We start from the raw sequence: 21,240 nt of genomic DNA, 5'->3' as shown, positions 1-21,240 counted from the left end.
TGTCGCCCACGCTGGATTGCAGTGGCGCGATCTTGGCTTACTGCAAGCTGTGCCTCCTGGGTTCATGCCATTCTCCTGCCTCAGCCTCCCAAATAGCTGGGACTATAGGCACCCGCCACCATGCCCGGCTAATTTTTTGTATTTTTAGTAGAGACAGGGTTTCACCGTGTTAGCCAGGATGGTCTTGATCTCCTGACCTCGTGATCTGCCCACCTCGGCCTCCCAAAGTGCAGGGATTATAGGCGTGAGCCACTGTGCCCGGCCTTGCAATTTCTTTTTTAAAGAGGATCTTGCTCTGTCACCCAGGCTGGGGTACAGTGGTATGATCACAGCTCACTGCAGTTTCAACCTCCTGGGCTCAAGCAATCCTCCCAGCTCAGCCTCCCAAGTAACTGGGCCTTCTACAGGTGCCAGCTACCACATCTGGCTATCTTTTTTTTTGTCTGTAGAGGCAGGGTCTCCAAATTTTGCCCAGGCTGGTCTCGAACCCATGGGCTCAAGTGATTCTCCTGCCTCAGACTCCCAAAGTGCTGAGATTACAGGCATGAGCTAAGGCCCTGTCCTGTAAGCAATTTCTGATATTCGAAACAAAGGTAAGAATTTTCTGAAAATGTCCTGTGGGACAAAGAAGTCTCTTCCTGTCTATTCTTACAGAATCCTTAGCATACAGCTTGCTTTTTGGCACTGAACTTAGAAAATACTGGCTTGACAAACCTACAATATGAATTTCACACCACAGTGTTTCTCAAAGAGAGTGCTACCGGCATTTCTGCAGACAATTCCTCATTATGTGGGACTGTCTAGCATTCAGCATTCCTGATGCCAGCCTACTGAATACACACAAGAGATTTCAACAACAAAAAAAAATGCCCCTACGCCATTTCCAAATGTCTGTGGGTGTAGGGAGGGTGTTGGGGGTTATTGCTCCTAGTTGAGGACCACTGGGCCAATGAGTCAAAAAAGGAGAGAGAATCCCATAGTTCTTAGGGCGTTTAGAAAGGAAATTAGGTTTGGGTTCTGAGGGCTTAATTTTTAAGCTTCTCTAACTTGCTTTTGAACTTACTGCTTAGTTCCATTCTGCGTCTGCCTGCTTCTCTACCCAGGCTGTAGAAAATAAAATGCTTTTTGATTCTGTATGTCCATCAGTCATTTTATATGGGATGCTGAGGTGAGGTGGGGAGTACTTCTGTACATGCACTTCGGTGAACCATACGCTTGTATTGATCAATTCCTGCATCAGTCCTCCATATCTATAGCTCGTCTCTTTACATTAACTCCTATAAGAGTGTTGCTGTCACTTCCATTGCTGCTCCCTCTTCTCCCAACAGGTGTGTTTATTCTACTCATGTGTATTGGGTCTTACTGTATACCAGGCACTGCTAACTGCTTTACATCTATTAACCTTGGTGATCCTCACAGTGACTGTATGAGGCAGGTACACTATTACCCCTTATTTCACTCATAAAGGAATTAATAAACTTGCTCAAGTTTATATGCTAATGGAGAGTTAGGATTTAAAATCTGCAGCCTGGTTCCAGAGTTTATGTTTTTGACATATAAACCACAGTATTTCACAAACCACTCAATTTGCATTTCTGCACACATGAAGGGATGTATTTTCTTACTTTCTCATCTACTTTGGGACTCCTTTTTTTCCCACCCCTCCCCGGGCCCCTTCTTATATTACTAGGTGAAAACACCTCTTTACTCATAGTACAAATTTATTGTCTCCAACTTTTCACTGTAATAGAAAACTGACATCCTCTATGGCCTCCTCCATGGAAGCCAGAATTTTCCTCACTTTCCTGAGAGACTGAAGAGTCAATTTTCTCCATAACTATCAGTATTATTTGAAACCTATCATATTTCTCGTCTTTACATTTTTTTTTTGAGACGGAGTCCTGCTCTGTTGCCCAGGCTGAAGTGTAGTGAGTGGCACGATCTCAGCTCACTGCAGCCTCTGTCTCCTGGGCTCAAGTGATTCTCCTGCCTCAGCCCCCGGAGTAGCTGGGATTACAGGCACGTGCCATCACACCCAGCTAATTTTTGTATTTTTAGTAGAGATGAGGTTTCACCGTATTGGCCACGCTGGTCTCAAACTCCTGACTTCAGGTGATCTGCTCACCTCAGCCTCCCAAAGTGCTGGGATTACAGGTGTGAGCCACCACGCCTGGCCCTCTTTACACTTTTCATTCTTCAATCACTGCCACAGCTAGGCTCCTTACTGTGACTCATATTCACCTTTCTGGATGAATTCTGAGCCCAGTTTGTTTTCCTTCTTTTTAATCGATTTCCTCCAACCATCTAAAAAACTTCAACTTCTGGCAGGGTGTGGTGTCTCAAGCCTGTAATCCCAGCACTTTGGGAGGCCAAGGCAGGAGGATCACTTGAGGCTAGGAGTTCGAGACCAGCCTGGGCAACACAGTGACACCCTGTCTATATATTAAAAAACAAACAAAAGCCCTTCTACTTCTGTGTTAAATGGAATTAAGCAAATGAATTATAGTATATTTGTTTGATGGAAAATACCATTGAAAACAATGTTACAGGCTAGGTAAAGTGGCTCACACCTGGAATCCCAGCACTTTGGGAGGCTGAAGCAGGAGGATTGCTTCAACCCAGGAGTTCGAGACCAGCCTCAACATGGTAAGACTCTGTTTTTACAAAAACATACAATTAGCCAAGTGTGGTGGTGTGCACCTGTAGTCCCAGCTACTGAAGAGGCTGAGGTGGGAGAATGACTTGAGCCTGGGAGGCAGAGGTTGCAGTAAGCTGAGATTGCACCACTGCACTCAAGCCTGAGCCACAGAGAGATGCTATCTTAGAACAACAACGTTATAAAGTACAGAAATGTATTTCTTTTTTCCTTTTTTTTTTTTTTTGAGGTGGAGACTCACTCTGTCGCCCAGGCTGGAGTGCAGTGGCGCAATCTCGGCTCACTGCAACCTCCGCCTCCTGGGTTCAAGTGATTCTGCCACCACAGCCTCCTGAGTAGCTGGGACTACAGGCGCCTGTCACCGTGCCCAGCTAATTTTTTGTATTTTTAGCAGAGACAGGGTTTCACCGTGTTAGCCAGGATGGCTTTGATCTCCTGACCTTGTGATCCACCTGCCTCGGCCTCCCAAAGTGTTGGCATTACAGGCGTGAGCCACTGCGCCCAGCCCAGAAATGTAATTATTAACATGAAAATGTGTAATCTATTAAGTTTATCTATGGTCTATTAAATAAAAGCAAGTTATGAAAATGCATGCATGAGGACGGGTGTGGTGGCTCATGCCTGTAATCCCAGCACTTTAGGAGGCTGAGGCAGGCGGATCATTTGAGGTCAGGAGTTCGAGACAGGCTCAGCCAACATGGTAAAACCCCATCTCTACTAAAAATACAAAAATTAGCCGGGTGTGGTGGCACGCACCTGTAGTCCCAGCTGCTGGGGAGGCTGAGGCAGGAGAATTGCTTGAACCCGGGAGGCAGAGGTTGCAGTGAGCGAGATTGTGCCATTGCACTCCAGCCTGGGTGACAGAGCAAGACTCCATCTCAAAAAAAAGCATGCATGGTATTATCTACCTTTTAAAAATATATATACATGGAAAGAAATACAACAGGCCAGCCACAGTGGCTCACACCTGTAATCCCAGCACTTTGGGAGGCTGAGGCAGGGCAGATTGCTTGAGCCAGGAGTTCAAGACCAGCCTGGCCAACATAGTGAGACCCCCAACTCTATTAAAAGAAAAAAATACAACAAATGTTACCAGTGATTATCTCTAGGTAATAGGATCATGGGTGATGTTTTACTCTTTACGCTTATCTGTTTTTTTGGTTTTTGGCTTTTTTTTTGAGACAGGGACTCACTCTGTCACCCAGGCTAGAGTGCAGTGGTATGATCTTGGCTCACTGCAACCTCTGCCTCCGGGTTCAAGCAGTTCTCCTGCCTCAGCCTCCCAAGCAGCTGGGACTACAGGCATGCACCACCACACCTGGCTAGTTTTTGTATTTTCAGTAGAGACAGGTTTCACCACATTGGCCAGGCTGGTCTCAAACTCCTGACTTCAATTGATCCACCCACCTTAGCCTCTAGAAGTGCTGGGATTACAGGTGTGAGCCACCATGCCTGGCCCTCATTTGTAGTCTTCTATACTATAAGTGATTTGCTGCAGAAAGACCAAAAACTACTAGAACTAGCCTATTACAAATGCCTAGATTCAAATTAAAATTGGTCTTTTTTACTGCTTAGTAATCTTTTATTCACTTCTTAATGTCCACATTTGTTGTTCCAGACCTTCACTTGACATTAACCCACAATCCCATCTGCCTCTAAATCTCATTATTCATTATGCCCCATCTCCTAAATGTGTTTAATGGTTGATATTAAGGTTTCTCTGAAACTTCAAGGTTAAGATTACAATGAGGTTGAAACAAGGGTAAATACAAATCTAATATTTAAAATCAACTACCTGTACAATGTTCCACTTTAAGGAAGAGTTGGTAAATGGGTGGCAAGAAGATATAATTACAGCTAAATTCATCAAGGTAACTGGAAAAGCATGTATATTAATATATCTAAAGATATCACTGAACTTTTACATGTAGATAAAGCTAACCTAATTGTACAGCAATGTAATGAGTCTGAAGAAAAAACAGTATAAATGAAGACAGAGAACCTACAGAGAAGATAGAAAAGAGCAAAAATTAGGCTAGTTGTCTTTTGTATGTGGTCTGTCCAATAAACACAAGCATTCCAGTCTGCTTAGGGTGAATATCTTTGGGCAGAATAAATATATATATACACACACACCCCTCCTCCTCACACACACACATATACACATACACACACACACATACATACATATATACATCTAACCGAAATCTTTCTTGAATTTTAAACCCATTTTTCTTTTAATTTAATTTTATTTTTTTGAGACAGAGTTTCACTCTATTGCCCAGGCTGGGGTGTAATGGCGCAATCTCGGCTCACTGCAAGCTCCCCATCCTGGGTTCACGCCATTCTCCTGCCTTAGCCTCTCGAGTAGCCGGGACTACAGGCCCCGCCACCATGCCCAGCTAAGTTTTTGTATTTTTAGTAGAGACGGGGTTTCACCATGTTAGCCAGAATGGTCTCGATCTGCTGACCTCGTGATCTGCCCGCCTCAGCCTCCCAAAGTGCTGGGATTACAGGTGTGAGTCACTGCGCCCGGTCTAAACCCATTTTTCAGACTGCTTACTTGAATGCCCCAGAGATATCTCAAAACAAGTACAAAATTAAATTCGTTATCCAGCTATCAAACCTGCTCTTCCCTCTACTATTATCTATCTTGACAAATAGTTTTATACCCCACATCTGAGACTAACCCTTGATTCTTCCCTTCTATGCTACCCTTTGATACTACTGATATCCAATCAATCCAAGTTCATTCAAACTAATAAATAAATAAAAGTTCATTCAAACTTGGTGACTGAATACTATTTTGATAGTACTGATATCCAGTCAATTCACCAAGTTCTACTTTGTATCACTTTTTTTTTTTTTTTTTTTTTTGGGCGGGGGTCTCGCTCTGTCGCCCGCGCTGGAGTGCAGTGGCCGGATCTCAGCTCACTGCAAGCTCCGCCTCCCGGGTTTACGCCATTCTCCTGCCTCAGCCTCCCGAGTAGCTGGGACTACAGTGCCCGCCACCTCACCCGGCTAGTTTTTTGTATTTTTTAGTAGAGACGGGGTTTCACCGTGTTAGCCAGGATGGTCTTGATCTCCTGACCTCGTGATCCGCCCGTCTCGGCCTCCCAAAGTGCTGGGATTACAGGCTTGAGCCACCGCGCCCGGCTTTGTATCACTTTTAAAGTGATAACTTTAATCTCATCGGCTGCCATTACCATAAATTTTATTTTATTTTACCTTATTATTTTTTGAGATGGAGAATCGCTTGAACCCAGGAGGTGGAGGTTGCAGTGAGCTGAGATCACGCCACTGCACTCCAGCCTGGGTGACAGAGCAAGACTCTGTTTCAAAAATAAATAAATAAATAAAATAAAGATAATAATCTCCTTAATAGATTATTATGATACAAAACACAAGTAAAGTGCTTACAACAGTATCTGGTAAAGTGCTTACAACAGTATCTGGCACACAGTACTCAATGCATTTTACCTGCTATTATCATCATCATCAACACCATCATTACCATTCAGCAGACTATAAGCTCCTTAAGAGCAGAAACCAGGTGTTAATTCATCCTTGTGTCTCTAGGCACATAGCAGTGTGCCTGGTATAAGGAGAATCAGTAGATATGCTATTTTGAACTCACCCTATGTCCACACCATCCTAGTAAACCCTGACTGATGGCCGGTCAGCCTTCCTAGACAAGGTCTGCCTCATTTCTCTTTAACTGCAAGAAACAGTCCAATACTGTCAGTTCATACAATGTCCTTAATCCCAACCAAAACACACTGCTGTCTCTAAATGTAGTTTCATTCAGCCTTAGAGATCTATCTGTATCCCCTTCCTTCTCTAAAGCTAATCCTTCTCTAAAACCAACATTTCTCCTGCACCCTTCAGATACTACTGTCATTCTTATTTAATATCAAGAAACCAGAGGCCTAGAGAGGTTACACAATTCTGCTAGTGATTGGCAGAGCCAGGTTTGTCCAACTTTACCATCTAGCTGCTTTTCCAGTTTGGACACTCTGAATAATATTAAAAGGCAGATGACAAACCAGAGGTAAGTATTTCAACATTAATGAAATTTAAAAAGTCAAACACTAATGGAACGATGAACACAGAAAAGGCACAAGCAATTCAGAAAAGAAAATACATTGATAACTATTAAGCAAATAAAAATGTTCACTCTTACCTAGTAATTAAATAAATGCAAATTAATATAAGAAATCATTTCTCACCTATCAAATCAGCTAGGATTTTATTTACAATTATAAAGGGCTGGGCAAACAAGTATTTTCCCTCTGGGTTTTTAAAATTTTCTTTTTAATAGAGATGGGGGGCTCACTATATTGCCTAGGCTGGTCTTGAACTCCTGAGCTCAAGTGATCCTCCCACCTCAGCCTCCCAAATTGCTGGGATTACAGGCGTGAGTCAGTGCACCTGGCCGCAAATGAGTATTTTCATTTTCATACAGCTGGCAGGAGTATATGTGGAGGGCATTTTGTAATACATGACACTAAGTCTTAAAAATGTGTATATCTCTTTGCTATAATAATCTTACTTCCAAAAATTTATCCTAAGTAAATAATTACGACTGTGATAACACTGTGATAAACAATATTGTAGCTATTTATTTTTTTGAGATGGAGTTTTGCTCTGTCCCCAGGCTGGAATAAAGTGGCATGATCTCAGTTCACTGCAACCTCCCTGTCCCGGGCCCAAGTGATTCTCCTGCCTCAGCCTCTTGAGTAGCTGGGATTACAGGTGTGCGCCACCACACTCGGCTAATTTTTTGTATTTTCAGTAGAGACAGGGTTTTGCTGTGTTGGCCAGGCTGGTCTCGAACTTCTGACTTCAAGTGATCCACCCACCTTGGCCTCCCAAAGTGCTGACATTACAGGTCTGAGCCACTGTGCCTGGCCTGTGGCTATTTATAACAGTAGAAAAATTGGAAACAGAAATAACATAAATATCTAGCAGGGAACTGGCTAAATAAGTGGAGAAAATATCCTTCACTGGCCAGGCTCAGGGGTGGGGCTCATGTCTGTAATCCCAGCAGTCTGGGAGGCTGAGGCAGGTGGATCACCTGAGGTCAGGAGTTCAAGACCAGCCTGGCCAACATGGTGAAACCCCATTTCTACTAAAAAAAAAATATATAGCTAGGCGTGGTGGCATGTGCCTGTAATCCCAGCTACTTGGGGGCTGAGGCAGGAGAATCACTTGAACCTGGGAGGTATAGGTTGCGGTGAACTGAGATCGGGCCAGGCCTGGGCAACAGAGTGAGACTCTGTCTTTAAAAAAAAAAAAAAAAAAAAAAAGGCCAGGCGCAGTGGCTTGTGCTTATAATCCCAGCACTTTGGGAGGTCAAGGCGAGCGGATCATGAGGTTGGGAGTTCGAAACCAGCCTGGCCAACACAGTGAAACCCCGTCTCTACTAAAAATACAAAAAAATTAGCTGCGCATGGCGGCATGAGCCTGTAATCCCAGCTACTGAGGAGGCTGAGGCAGGAGAATTGCTTGAACATGGGAGGCGGAGGTTGCAGTGAGCCGAGATCGCGCCACTGCACTCCAGCCTGGACGACAGAGCAAAACTCCATCTCAAAACAAAAAACAACAAAACAAATCCTTCACTTTATAGGACTGTTGCAAAGGGTACATTAATTAAATGAGATAAAGCACTTAAGATAATGCCAGACATACATGTGTATAATAAATTATAGCTACTATTATAGCAAATTTACAAGAATAAATATTATATAACCATTAAAATTATATTGCTGAAATAATACAGCAAAAGAAAAAGGTTACACGAGTATAAATATCCAACATCTGTTTTTACTATATACATGAACACATAAACACTTAAGCAAAGTATCTGTCTATATGTGTGTTAAGAAACTGAAGAATTTTTTTTCATGGGTATATGCCAAAATGTTAAGAATGGTGATCTTGGCCGGGCGCGGTGGCTCAAGCCTGTAATCCCAGCACTTTGGGAGGCCGAGACGGGCGGATCACGAGGTCAGGAGATCGAGACCATCCTGGCTAACACGGTGAAACCCCGTCTCTACTAAAAATACAAAAAACTAGCCGGGCGAGGTGGCGGGCGCCTGTAGTCCCAGCTACTCCGGAGGCTGAGGCAGGAGAATGGCGTAAACCCGGGAGGCGGAGCTTGCAGTGAGCTGAGATCTGGCCACTGCACTCCAGCTCGGGCGACAGACCAAGACTCCGTCTCAAAAAATAAAACAAAAAAACAAAAAGAATGGTGATCTCTTGGTGGCATGATTTTATTTTATTTGCAATTTTCATAGTTTCTCATATATTTTAATAAGTATATGTTATTCTTTTTTTGGTTGTTTGTTTTGATTTTTGAGATCAGGTCTTGCTCTGTTGCCCAGGCTGGAGTGAAGTGACACAATCACAGCTCACTGCAGCCTCGATCTCCTGGGTTCAAACAATCCTCCCCACCTCAGCCTCCCAAGTAGCTGGGACCACAAGCGTGTGCCACCACCCATGGCTAACTTTTGTATTTTTGCAGAGCGGGGGTTTTGCCATGTTGCCCAGGCTGGTCTTGAACCTCTGGGCTCAAGAGATTCACCTGCCTTGGCCTCCCAAAGTGCTGGCATTACAGGCGTGAGCCACCACGTCCAGGTGTATATGAATTACACCTTTAATGAGAAAGATAAAAATTTGGGGGACTGGGCATGTGGCTCATGCCTGTAATCCTAGCACTTTGGGAAGCCAAGGCAGGTGGATCACCTGAGGTCAGGAGTTCAAGACCAGCCTGGCCAACATGGTGAAACTCCATCTCTATTAAAAATACACAAATTAGCCAGGCACGGTGGTGTGCACCTGTAGTCCCACCTACTCGGGAGGCTGAGGCAGGAAAATTGCTTGAACCTGGGAGGTGGAGGTTGCAGTGAGTGGAGGTCACACCACTGCACTCCAGCCTGGGTGACAGAGCAAGACTCTGTCTGAATAATAATAATAATAATAATAATTTTTTAGGGGGTGGGAATTTAGGTAGTTGTATTGCTTTAGAAGAAACAAGAAGTATTCAGTTTGCCTATTTGATCAAAGACGAATACTCAACATAAATTTATACAATAACTAAAATAATCATGAAAGAAACACTTCAGTTTCACATTATGAACATTTAAGGGTCCAAAGAAAAAAATGACAAAGGAGAAGAAACAAAGAAATACAGGAGAAAGAGGGAGGAAGGAATGGGGAGAAAAGCACACAGGGAAACAGGCAGGGAAGATAAGGGGGATGCAGAGGCAGAGACTTAAGTGCTAGAGGTTCCTTTCAATTCTGTGACATTTACCAAGCATCTATGTGCCAAGCAGTGTGTGTGAATATGACAAAACTTCCGCCTTCACAAAAAAGTTATGTTCTGGCCAGGGGTGGTGGCTCACGCCTATAATCCCAGCACTTTGGGAGGCCAAGGCAGGTGGATCATTTGAGGTCAGGAGTTCTAGAGTGGCCTCACCAAAATGGTGAAACCCTGTCTCTACTAAAAAAAAAAAAAAAAAAAAATTAATCAGGCGTGGTGGTGAACGCGTGTAATCTCAGCTACTCGGGAGGCTGGGGCAGGAGAATCACTTGAACCCTGGGAGGTAGAGGTTGCAGTGAGCCAAGATCGTGGCACTGCAGTGAGCCAAGATCATGCCACTGCACTCAGTCTGGGTGACAGAGTGAGAGTCCATCTAGAAAAAAAAAAAAGAAAGAAAACCAAAAAACCCCCCAAAACTTATGCTGTTTAGTTTCATGTTTTCTTGCTGTATCACACACAAAAAAACCTGAACCCTAAAAATGACATTAGAACTAAGAGCCTATCCAAGAGCCACCAAATTATAAGGAGAATCTGTTAACTATTCTGATGTATCCTGCCATCCACTTGGCTATATCTGCAAAGTTATCATTTTCTTTTCAGGTCTAATTTAACTAATTAAACTGCTTTCATGACTCTTCACCTAGACTAAAAATCCTTAAAATCTGCGGGTGCTCTGTTCTGAATGAGAAAGAAGCCCACTAGGTAGGCGTTTTTCTTTGGGCTTCAACAGAGAACTGCGAACTAAAGAGATCCAGCCATGGGCAGAATTTCCTCACCACTAGTTAAAGCAAAAAGAATAGCAGGCTAAGCAAGATAATCTCTGTTGTTCTTTCTAGCTTCACTACTCTGTAGACTAATGGAACCTGGAATCCTGTCATTATATTTTATTTAGAAACCTGAAAAATGTTTCATCCTGTTCAATTTATGCAAAGATGACTAATCCCAGAACATCAAGTTTAGACTGAGATACAATGATAGTGTTTATAGGGGAGCTATTATTTTAGCCAGTTCCCTGGAAGCAGGATAATCAAATGCTTGTAAGACTCAAATCCATGCTATGGAACATATGCTCCTAAAACCACAAAGTGGTTAAAATATATATATATATTTTTTTGAGGCGGAGTCTCGCTCTGTCGCCCGGACTGGAGTGCAGTGGCCGGATCTCAGCTCAGTGCAAGCTCCGCCTCCTGGGTTTACACCATTCTCCTGCCTCAGCCTCCTGAGTAGCTGGGACTACAGGCGCCCGCCACCTCGCCCGGCTAATTTTTGTATTTTTAGTAGAGACGGGGTTTCATCGTGTTAGCCAGGATGGTCTCGATCTCATGACCTTGTGATCCACCCGTCTCGGCCTCCCAAAGTGCTGGGATTACAGGCTTGAGCCACCGTGCCCGGCCAAGTGGTTAAAATATTAATTAACCTCACGGAATGGATGTGTTCCTGAAAAGTAGTGAATTTTGGTAAATCGTATAAAATCAAACTTTAAGAACACTGAGAGGGGCTGTCTTGGTGGCTCACACCTGTAATTCCAGCACTTTGGGAGACTGAGGCAGGCAGATCGCTTGAGCCCAGGAGATGGAGACCAGCCTGGGCAACATGGCGAAACCCTCTCTCTACAAAAAAATACAAAAATTAGCCAGGCATGGTGGTGCACACCTGTGGTCCCAGCTACTTGGTTGGCTAAGGTGGGAGGATGGCTTGAGCCTGGGAGGTAGAGGCTGCAGCGAGCTGAGACTGCACCACTGCCCTCCAGCCTGAGTAATGGAAGCGAGACCCTATCTTAAAAAAAAAAACAATTGGCCGGGCGCGGTGGCTCAAGCCTGTAATCCCAGCACTTTGGGAGGCCGAGACGGGCGGATCACGAGGTCAGGAGATCGAGACCATCCTGGCTAACACGGTGAAACCCCATCTCTACTAAAAATACAAAAAACTAGCCGGGCGAGGTGGCGGCGCCTGTAGTCCCAGCTACTCGGGAGGCTGAGGCAGGAGAATGGTGTGAACCCGGGAGGCGGAGCTTGCAGTGAGCTGAGATCCGGCCACTGCACTCCAGCCTGGGTGACAGAGCGACACTCCGTCTCAAAAAAAAAAAAAAAAAAAAAAAAAAAAAATTAAAAAAAAAAACAGAGAGAAGGGTATTCTATTAAAGCAATCAGTGTCCTCCATCCTTGTAAGTTCCAGAACCCTTTCCTTAGGAAAATAACATATGCACATACTCAAAACAAGTTTCATACAATTTCAGGAGTTCCTGAACCCCACGCAAAGATCTCATTGTCTTAAAAGAGCTCAAAGTTAAAAGGCACTCACAAACAATTCTTTTTTAAACAATCAGAGTTATTAAAGCTAAATTTTTCAGTATTACTAATCTACATTTTTACATATGTTTATTTAAAGTGAGATTTTTGCTTCAAATGCAAATTTGTGGTTTTGATTTTTTAAAAAACAGACCCACAGATGATCAACAAGTGCTTGAGACATTATCTGTATCTTTCCCAAGAAATTCTTACCAGTGTGTGTTTTCATGTGTTCGTCGAAGTACTGCTTCATGTTGAAATCCTTGCCACACCACTGGCACATGAACTGTTTGTGCCCAATATGAATGCTCATGTGGGAGCGTAGCTGGTACTTGTACTGAAACCTTTCGTCACAGTTCTGCATTGGACACAGTGGAGATTTTTGAATGCCAAGCATAGTAGCTTTACCTGAGCCCACCCTAACATAGTCTCTGATATTAGGCTTATTTTTCATACTCAAAATAGAACCTGCTTGTGTCAGCTATTTGGCTTTGCCATATTTCTGCAGGTGAGTTACTAATAAAAGGGAAATTTTCTCACAAAATTATCATTGAAGTATACTCTACTTCTCAGAATCACTGAGAAAAGAAAAATAAGTCATTGTGTGTTATTTCCAAGTTAACCTAATCTAAGAGTTAACAGTGTGTTAAAAGTGACATTTTTCTACCTTGCAGTGACAGCACACACTGAGCTCAGAACACACGTCTGAAGGTTCTGTGGAAGGCAGCTTTGTGCCTCCTGCTCCAGCATACCTCTCTCTCACTGGTCCACCATCTATGCAAACACTAACCCCTAGGCCTGGGCCTGTAGGTAGCACATTCCTTACCTCGCATCTGAAGGGCTTCTCTCCAGAATGCTGCAAGGAGTGCACCTTGAGTGACATACTGCGTTTGAATGATTTTCCACAGGTTTCACATGTAAATGGCATGTCTTTTGTGTGTGCTGCAACACAGAATGTACTTAGTGTCAAAACAAATCCATCAAAAAGCTCAAACTAAAAATGTATCCTACTGTAAAGCAATTATGCCCTCCTAATTTTCTACACTGATTTGTGAGCCTCTTTTTTTTTTTTTTTTTTTTTCTGAGATGGAGTCTTGTTCTGTCACACAGGCTGGAGTGCAGTGGTTTGATCTTGGCTCGCTGCAACCTCCGCCCCTGGGATTCAAGTGATTATCCTGCCTCAGCCTCCTGAGTAGCTGGGATTACAGGCATGCACCACCACACCCAGCTAATTTTTGTATTTTTAGTAGAGACAGGGTTTCACCACGTTGGCTAGACTGGTTTTGAACTCCTGACTTCATGTGATTTGCCTGCCTCAGCCTCCCAAACTGCTGGGATTACAGGCGCGAGCCACCACACCTGGCCTTTGTGAGGCTATAATAGTAATATCTGAAGAGAAAAATAATGTTGAAAAGAAATCTGGGTGTGGAAGACTATACCATCCAATTTGGTGATACTTACTGAAGACATATTGCATTCAGTTTCAACAGGTCAAAACTGATTAGGGGCCGGGCGCGGTGGCTCAAGCCTGTAATCCCAGCACTTTGGGAGGCCGAGATGGGTGGATCACGAGGTCAGGAGATCGAGACCATCCTGGCTAACACGGTGAAACCCCGTCTCTACTAAAAATACAAAAACTAGCCGGGCGAGGTGGCGGGCGCCCGTAGTCCCAGCTACTCGGGAGGCTGAGGCAGGAGAATGGCGTAAACCCGGGAGGCGGAGCTTGCAGTGAGCTGAGACCCGGCCACTGCACTCCAGTCCGGGCGACAGAGCGAGACTCCGCCTCAAAAAAAAAAAAAAAAAAAAAAAAAAAAAAAAACTGATTAGGGCAATTCCTCATATTCTGCCCAACCCAGGGCATAAAGCACACAGAAGAGCAAGGGAAAATTATAGGTATGAGAGAAAAGCAGAAAAACTTACCAACCATGTGTTTCCGCACATGAGCCATGGTATAGAATTTCTTCTCACAAATTTCACAGGAAAATTTCTTTTCTGCATATCCATGGACGATCTTGATATGCTCATGAAGGGACCAGAGTTTCTTGAACGATTTGTTACAGGAAACACACTGAACAGGATAAGTAGAAATAATATTTATAGGGACTTACAGAATGCCATACCAGCCTACTGGCAGATGAAACGGATGTGCTTCAGGTTCATGGCACAAGGCCAGAATCCAGATAAATGCTATTCTTCCACAGAGCCCAGATTCCAACACCAACATCTGTATGTTCTCTTTTTCTTTCTTTTTTTTTTTTGAGACGGAGTCTTGCTCTGTCACCCAGACTGGAGTGCAGTGGCTGGATCTCAGCTCACTGCAAGCTCCGCGTCCCAGGTTTACGCCATTCTCCTGCCTCAGCCTCCCCAGTAGCTGGGACTACAGGCGCCCACCACCTCGCCCGGCTAGTTTTTTGTATTTTTAGTAGAGACGGGGTTTCACTGTGTTAGCCAGGATGGTCTCGATCTCCTGACCTCGTGATCCGCCTGTCTCAGCCTCCCAAAGTGCTGGGATTACAGGCTTGAGCCACCGCGCCCGGCTTCTTTTTCTAAGATGCATCTTTTAGATACTCTTTGGGAGTATGAAAACAATGGCAAAAACTAAGACAAAAAGTGGAAAGTTCCACTAACATCAAGCAATGTTCAAGTGATTCTCCTGCCTCAGCCTCCCAAGTAGCCAGGATTACAGGCGGGCGCCACCACGCCCGGCTAATTTTTTTGTATTTTTAGTAGAGACGGGGTTTCACCATGTTGCTAGGGTGATATCGATCTTCTGACCTCGTGATCCATCTGCCTCGGCCTCCCAAAGTACTGGGATTATAGGCATGAGTCACCACGCCCAGCCAAGCTTTTTTATTTTTAAACAGAAGTTGCAAGAGATTCAAGTTTTAAAAATATAAGTATTAAGCAAGTGTGGCTGCCTCCTCCACATCAATTAGTAAGGGTTTACCAGAGAATATATACTAATTTTAAATTAGTATAATAAAGACAATATGAAACAAAATATATATTAGTGGTATAGGTATTATAGGTATGTAGAAATATAAAAATGTTCTTACGCCTTAGAAAATGCATTTGGAGCCAGGTGCAGTGGCTCATGCCTGTAATCCCAGCACTTTGGGAGGTCAAGGCGGGTAGATCACCTGAGGTCAGGAGTTTGAGACCAGCCTGGCCAACATGGAGAAACCCCATCTCTACTAAAAATACAAAATTAGCCAGGCATAGTGGCGCATGCCTGTAATCCCAGCTACTTGGGAGGCTGAGGCAGGAGAATTGCTTGAACCTGGGAGGCGGAGATTGTGGTGAGCCAAGATCGCGCCACTGTATTCCAGCCGGGGCAACAGAGCGAGACTGTCTCAGGAAAAAAAAAAAAAAAAAAGCATTTGGAGCATTTATTAACATGAATAATTGAAATGTTATTATATTTCCCCAAATCTAATTTACACTTTCAAACACTTCCCTCTGGCAGAATATACCCTCTAAACTCTTAGTATCACTCTCTCTAATTATTACTACTATTATTACTATTATTTTGAGATAGAGTCTGTCACCCAGGTTGGAGTGCAGTGGCGCGATCTCGGCTCACCACAACCTCCACCTCCTGGGTTCAAGCGATTCTCTTGCCTCAGCCTCCCAAGTAGCTGGGACTACAGGTGTGTGCCATGCCTGGCTAATTTTTGTATTTTTAGTAGAGACGAGGTTTCACTATGTTGGCCAGGCTGGTCTCAAACTCCTGACCTCGTGATCTACCTGCCTCGGCCTCCCAAAGTGCTGAGATTACAGGTGTGAGCTATTGCACCCAGCCTCACTCTTTCTTAAAAAATTTTTAAAAAGTTTTTTTTGGTCTAAACTTTAATTAACTAAAGTCTATCCCTTTTCCCTTACAGACCAGTTCCAGAGCTCTCTTGTAAGAAACTGTAGAAAACACATGCTATACTGCCTAGCTCCTTGTATCAGGAATCATTAATAGCCTGTAATATTAGGCATAATGTGTAACAGAGTATTTCTGGTTAAAGCAAAACAATACTAGAAAGCTCTTGGTAATCATTAGACCCTTGGATACTTATGGGAACATGTAAATAATTCACTGTAAATAAAGATCTCTCTAAACATCATTGTCACTTCAGGAAACAAGAACTCTAAGAGTTAAAATATAAACCTCTGGTTGGAAAATGCTCTAGAAAAGGAGACTACTACTATCAGACATTTTGTAGGGCAGGTTTTTTTGTTGTTGTTGTTGTTTAGACAGTCTCACTCTGCTGCTCAGGCTGGAATGTAGTGGTGCTATCATGGCTTACTGCAGGATCAATCTCCTGGGCTCAGGCAACCCTCCCAAAGTGCTGAGATTACAGGCATGAGCCACTGCACCCGGCCTTAGGGCAGGGTTTTAGTTTTTTTTTTTTTTTTTTTGAGACAGAGTCTCGCTCTGTCACCCAGGCTGGAATGCAGTGGTGCAATCTCGGCTCACTGCAACCTCTGCCCCCCAGGTTCAAGCGATTCTCCTGCCTCAGCCTCCCGAGTAGCTGGGATTATAGGCATGCGCCACCACGCCTGGCTAATTTTGTATTTTTAATAGAGACGGGGTTTCTCCATGTTGGTAAGGCTGGTCTCGAACTCCTGACCTCAGGTGATCCACCCGTCTTGGCCTCCCAAAGTGCTAGGATTACAGGTGTGAGCCACCACGCCCAGCCTGGGGTTTTAGTTTTCATTTGTTACCAGGTCATCAGGATTATTAGGATCTATACATAAGAACAAAGTACAGTGTTGTTTAGGAATTTGAATGAAGTTCATTTAGCAGAATCCACAAAACTTAAAACACAAATTTAAAAGTAGTATGATGAAGAATTGTGAGGAAAGTCACACACAAAAAGTATTTATTAAATGTTTTCTTTTCTGTAACTTAAACAGATTTAAGTCAAAAAAAAAAAAAAACACCCCACAAAACCTATATATAAAGATCAAGAACACTTTCAGTAACGGATCATTACAGAATCCAAGTTTGACCCCTAGAGTGCAGCAGTGCACCACACTCCCTAGCACGCAGCAGGGCACCACACTCCCTAGAGCTCAGCAGTGCACCACACTCCCTAGAGCGCAGCAGGGCACCACACTCCCTAGAGTGCAGCAGGGCACCACACTGCCTTTGGCCTGAAGTGTTGCAGACAACTCCTACCCAAGCCAGGGCACTGGCAGTTACCGGAGGACATGGGCTCCATGACTTGGTCTTCTTTTATTTACCCAGCGTGTCGGAGATCAAGTCACAATTGAAGAATCAAAAGCGGTGAAATTTTAGCAAACGCAATTTCCATTTTTTAAAACTCTTTAAAGTAGAGCAATGATCTCAGTTGTTGATTAAAAGCAACGGAAGAAAAGTGAAACTTAAAAAGTAACTACCAATATTAGAAGCACACCAAAAAAACAAAACAAAACAACACAATTTATCCTTTACAAGTTTAGCTTAAATATGGTACAAAATATTTCTGTTACATATCTTACGGAGACATGAATAGACTTACCTCTTATATTCATTAATATGCATTCACATGTGCAAACCAATATAACTGCAATCCATTTGTCATAATATAATTAGCATACCTCTTTAACCTATCACAATATAGTCCTTTCATGACACCAACCTGGTTTGAATACCATTATTTTGTTACCTTAACAATACTGTACAGTGGCATTGTGTAAACCTAGTGCCAGGTGGGCAACATTTTCAACCAGCTCAGCCTCTGCTTAAAGTTTGCATATTCCCATGGGCTCAGCCTCTTGGCAAATTTAGTGTTGTCATCTCTCCAATGGTAAAAGCAAACTCACTGCTGAAGATCTTCCATTTCCACCGGTCTGAGTCATGATGGTTTTTGTCCCCATCAGCTGTACTAGAATCTGGCATCATTATAAACCCAGAAAGGGACCTTTCTCTACTCCTAACCTTTAATCAGTAACTCCTACCTCCACAGAGAAGATGCCAGAACGAATTCTATTACATGTCCTACAACAGTGAATCTCAGTGCAAAGTTGGTGTTGATTTTAACCTCCTGGTCAATCAACTATAACAGATCCCCCTTCCAGTGTGCCTGTGTTCCCACTAGTCCAGCGTCAAATTTAATGCTTTCGAAATAAAAGCCTTGGTTTAGAAAAGACCAAAGCAGGAGCTTTTCAAATGATAAATTGGTGAAATCTGTCCCTTCAGCCTCTATTGTATTTATTCTCTTGGGCGGATACCAGATGAATCTGAACAGCCAGGTTTTATCCTGAAAAGTTTGCCCTCTCGGTGATGAAACCTACCTGAATGTTTTTTTCACAGTCTGTTTGCTGGTGAAGGGACAGCTCACTTTCCAGGACAAACTTCTTGCCACATTTATCACAAATCTGCATGCGCCTATGAGTAACGTTCATGTGCTTCTCCAGGTACCAGCGAGTGTTAAATACCCTGGGGCACTTCTCACAGGTCAGAGTCTCTTTCTCTTCACACTTAGCTTTCTGGACTGGTGCTTTGGGCTCCTTTGTGGCCCGCTTCTTACGCTTAGGTGGCTCTACACTCTTCCTACGACCTCTTGTAGTTCTGGGAGTAGGGGAAGTGGTAGCTGCGGCAACAGAGGCAGCTCTCCTGGTTCTCCTTTGTGTAACGCTGACTTTCTCTACTATCTTCTCCTTTTTCTTCTGCTTTTCATTCTCTCCATAGTCATTGCTGTCATCTGTGGCCTCTTCCTCACTCTCTTCCTCTTCCTCCTCACTGCTTGTCTTAAGAACAGGAGTCTCTTTGGACTGAGAAGAGACACCCTTTTCCCCTTTAGATACATTTAATGTTTGATTATTAAGGTTTACCTCCACTATGATCTGCTCCCTTTTGTAAGAGACTTCTTCCTCTTCCTCTTCTGTGTCATCAGAATTCTCCCGGTCCTCCTTAACAGCATGCACGTCAGACACTGCTCTTGTCTCCCTGAAATATGGCTGTTCTTCTGTTTCATGGAGATGTGGCTTGCTCATCTTGGTGTCCACTAACACAGAATAAGGACTTCCTGACTCCCTTTTGTACACTTTGGTGGACAGGTCAAGTTCTTGGTTGGCACCATGATAAAAGGAAGATGGCACTTGACCACGACGGCTATCTTCTTGTGCCATTCCTGCTACATGCACAGCACAGTTTTCAACCAGTTCCTGACAAGAACTGGCTGTGTGGCTCATTGGTAAGTGGCCCAATTTATTAAGCAGTTCAGACTATAAAGAAAATAGCTTTAAAACAAGGTAATTATTAAGACTCAAATCTTTTTTCATCCACAAAGAATCACTCAAATGAAAAAAAGATATTCCTGGAAATTGTGTGCAATTCTTCCAGTGTTGCAGCACCAAAGCATGAGTCAAAAAGGTTTGGTATTACGGCAAGAGCAGAGTACTAGTGATTTTTCTTCTGAAGAGAGCTGCAAGGGACTTGGAAGCATCTTATCTACAAAGAAAAGCAAAGAGGAAAAAACATCAGATAACACCACTATTTCCTTTTTATAGCATGAATTTAAATCACCAGAAACATAGCTTAAATAATAATAATTATTAAATATTATTATTATTATTTAGAGATGAAGTCTCACTCTGTCACCCAGGCTGGAGTGCAGTAGTGCAATCTTGGCTTACTGCAACCTCTGCTGCCCGGGTTCAAGCGGTTTCCCTGCCTTAGCCTCCTCAGTAGCTGGGATTACAGGCAGCTGCCACCACGCTGGGCTAATTTTTGTATTTTTAGTACAGACGGGGTTTTGCCATCTTGGCCAGGCTGGTCTTGAACTCCTGACCTCGTGATCCACCCACCTCGGGCTCCCAAAGTGCTGGGATTACAAGCATGAACCACCACACCCGGCCAAAATTATTAAACTCTTTACATACACAATGCTTTTAACTGCTTAAATGTTTCAGTATGGGCCATTATTTTGATTATAGGAATTCATAAACATTTTCTGTTAGACTATAAATTTTACAACAGCAAAAGCCACATCTGTCCAGTTCACTGAGATATCCTCAGAGCTTAGCACAGTATCTAGCATACAGTATATATTTGATGAATAAAATAATATTGCACAGCATTCATTTTCCTGGATACTACGGAATATGCTGATATGACAAAACATATGGTCTCTATCCACAAGACCTTTACAGTCTAGTTTACAAAGCGTTGGGCATGAAACACACAACACCTTTATATTGGCTGACTTTCTTTCAACATCAATCACATGTCCACCACAGTGAGAGCTCGCAGAACAAAGGTGGTAGTGGGGTAAGCACTGTGGTCCCTGGAAATAAAATAGTTAATTGACATAACTATAGAAGAGAAGAAAAATGTCCTTGGCCTTAAATAATTTATAATCTAGGTTTAAATATAATTGTTTTCATGTTTATTGGAGTAATTTCAAAGTTGCCAAATATTTTAACATTTGTTCTGTGCATAGCTCACTACACCCACTCAGTAAGTGGGTGATTTTTTTATGTGTCAGTTGCACAGGAGTCTAAATTCTAAGAAACCATACCCATCAGGTTGATACGGTTCCAAGAAAAATAAAACCATCCAATATTAATTTTTAGAAAGCTTAGCAGGGCATATAATTTGCTTAGTGGCATACTCACATTGCTGTTTAGCCAACCCACCTATCCTCTGAGTCGTATGAATATTACTGTAAACAATAATCGACAAAAGGAAGGAAATTAGTATTTATTAAATGCCTGCTATGGACATAGGCACTATAATAGGTTTTATTGTTCATTATTTAATACCCACCACAAAACTGTGGGGTTGATTTCTTTTTTAATACAGGGTCTCGGGCCAGGTGCTGTGGCTCACGCCTGTAATCCCGGCACTTTGGGAGGCCAAGGTAGTCGGATCACGAGGTCAGGAGATCAAGACCATCCTGGTCAACATGGTGAAACCCCGTTTCCACTGAAAATCCAAAAATTAGCTGAGCATAGCAGCGCATGCCTGTAATCCC

The 21,240-nt window shown here is 43.2% G+C and overlaps 1 protein-coding gene across 5 annotated transcripts in view; it reads right to left on the bottom strand.

The window, feature by feature from the left end:
• The window catches only part of ZNF652 (zinc finger protein 652), a 72,480-nt gene that overhangs the window by 7,256 nt on the left and 43,984 nt on the right, over positions 1-21,240 (bottom strand). For 4 of the 5 annotated variants that reach the window (XM_023204407.3, XM_023204409.3, XM_023204406.3 and 1 more), the window contains exons 2-5: positions 18,557-19,715; positions 14,189-14,336; positions 13,095-13,210; positions 12,482-12,626 (exon numbers count right to left, since the gene is read on the bottom strand). In XM_023204407.3, the coding sequence (XP_023060175.1) occupies positions 12,482-12,626; positions 13,095-13,210; positions 14,189-14,336; positions 18,557-19,456 (1,309 nt within the window). In that variant the 5' untranslated portion in view covers positions 19,457-19,715. The remainder of the gene's footprint in view (positions 1-12,481; positions 12,627-13,094; positions 13,211-14,188; positions 14,337-18,556; positions 19,716-21,240) is intronic. The other variant, XM_023204410.3, reaches the window with a different exon arrangement.

The sequence above is a fragment of the Piliocolobus tephrosceles genome, chromosome 16 (assembly GCF_002776525.5).
Source record: "Piliocolobus tephrosceles isolate RC106 chromosome 16, ASM277652v3, whole genome shotgun sequence".
Taxonomy (NCBI): domain Eukaryota; kingdom Metazoa; phylum Chordata; class Mammalia; order Primates; family Cercopithecidae; genus Piliocolobus; species Piliocolobus tephrosceles.
Note: the sequence above shows the minus strand (reverse complement) of the source record. Positions and strands in the feature narration are given on the sequence as shown.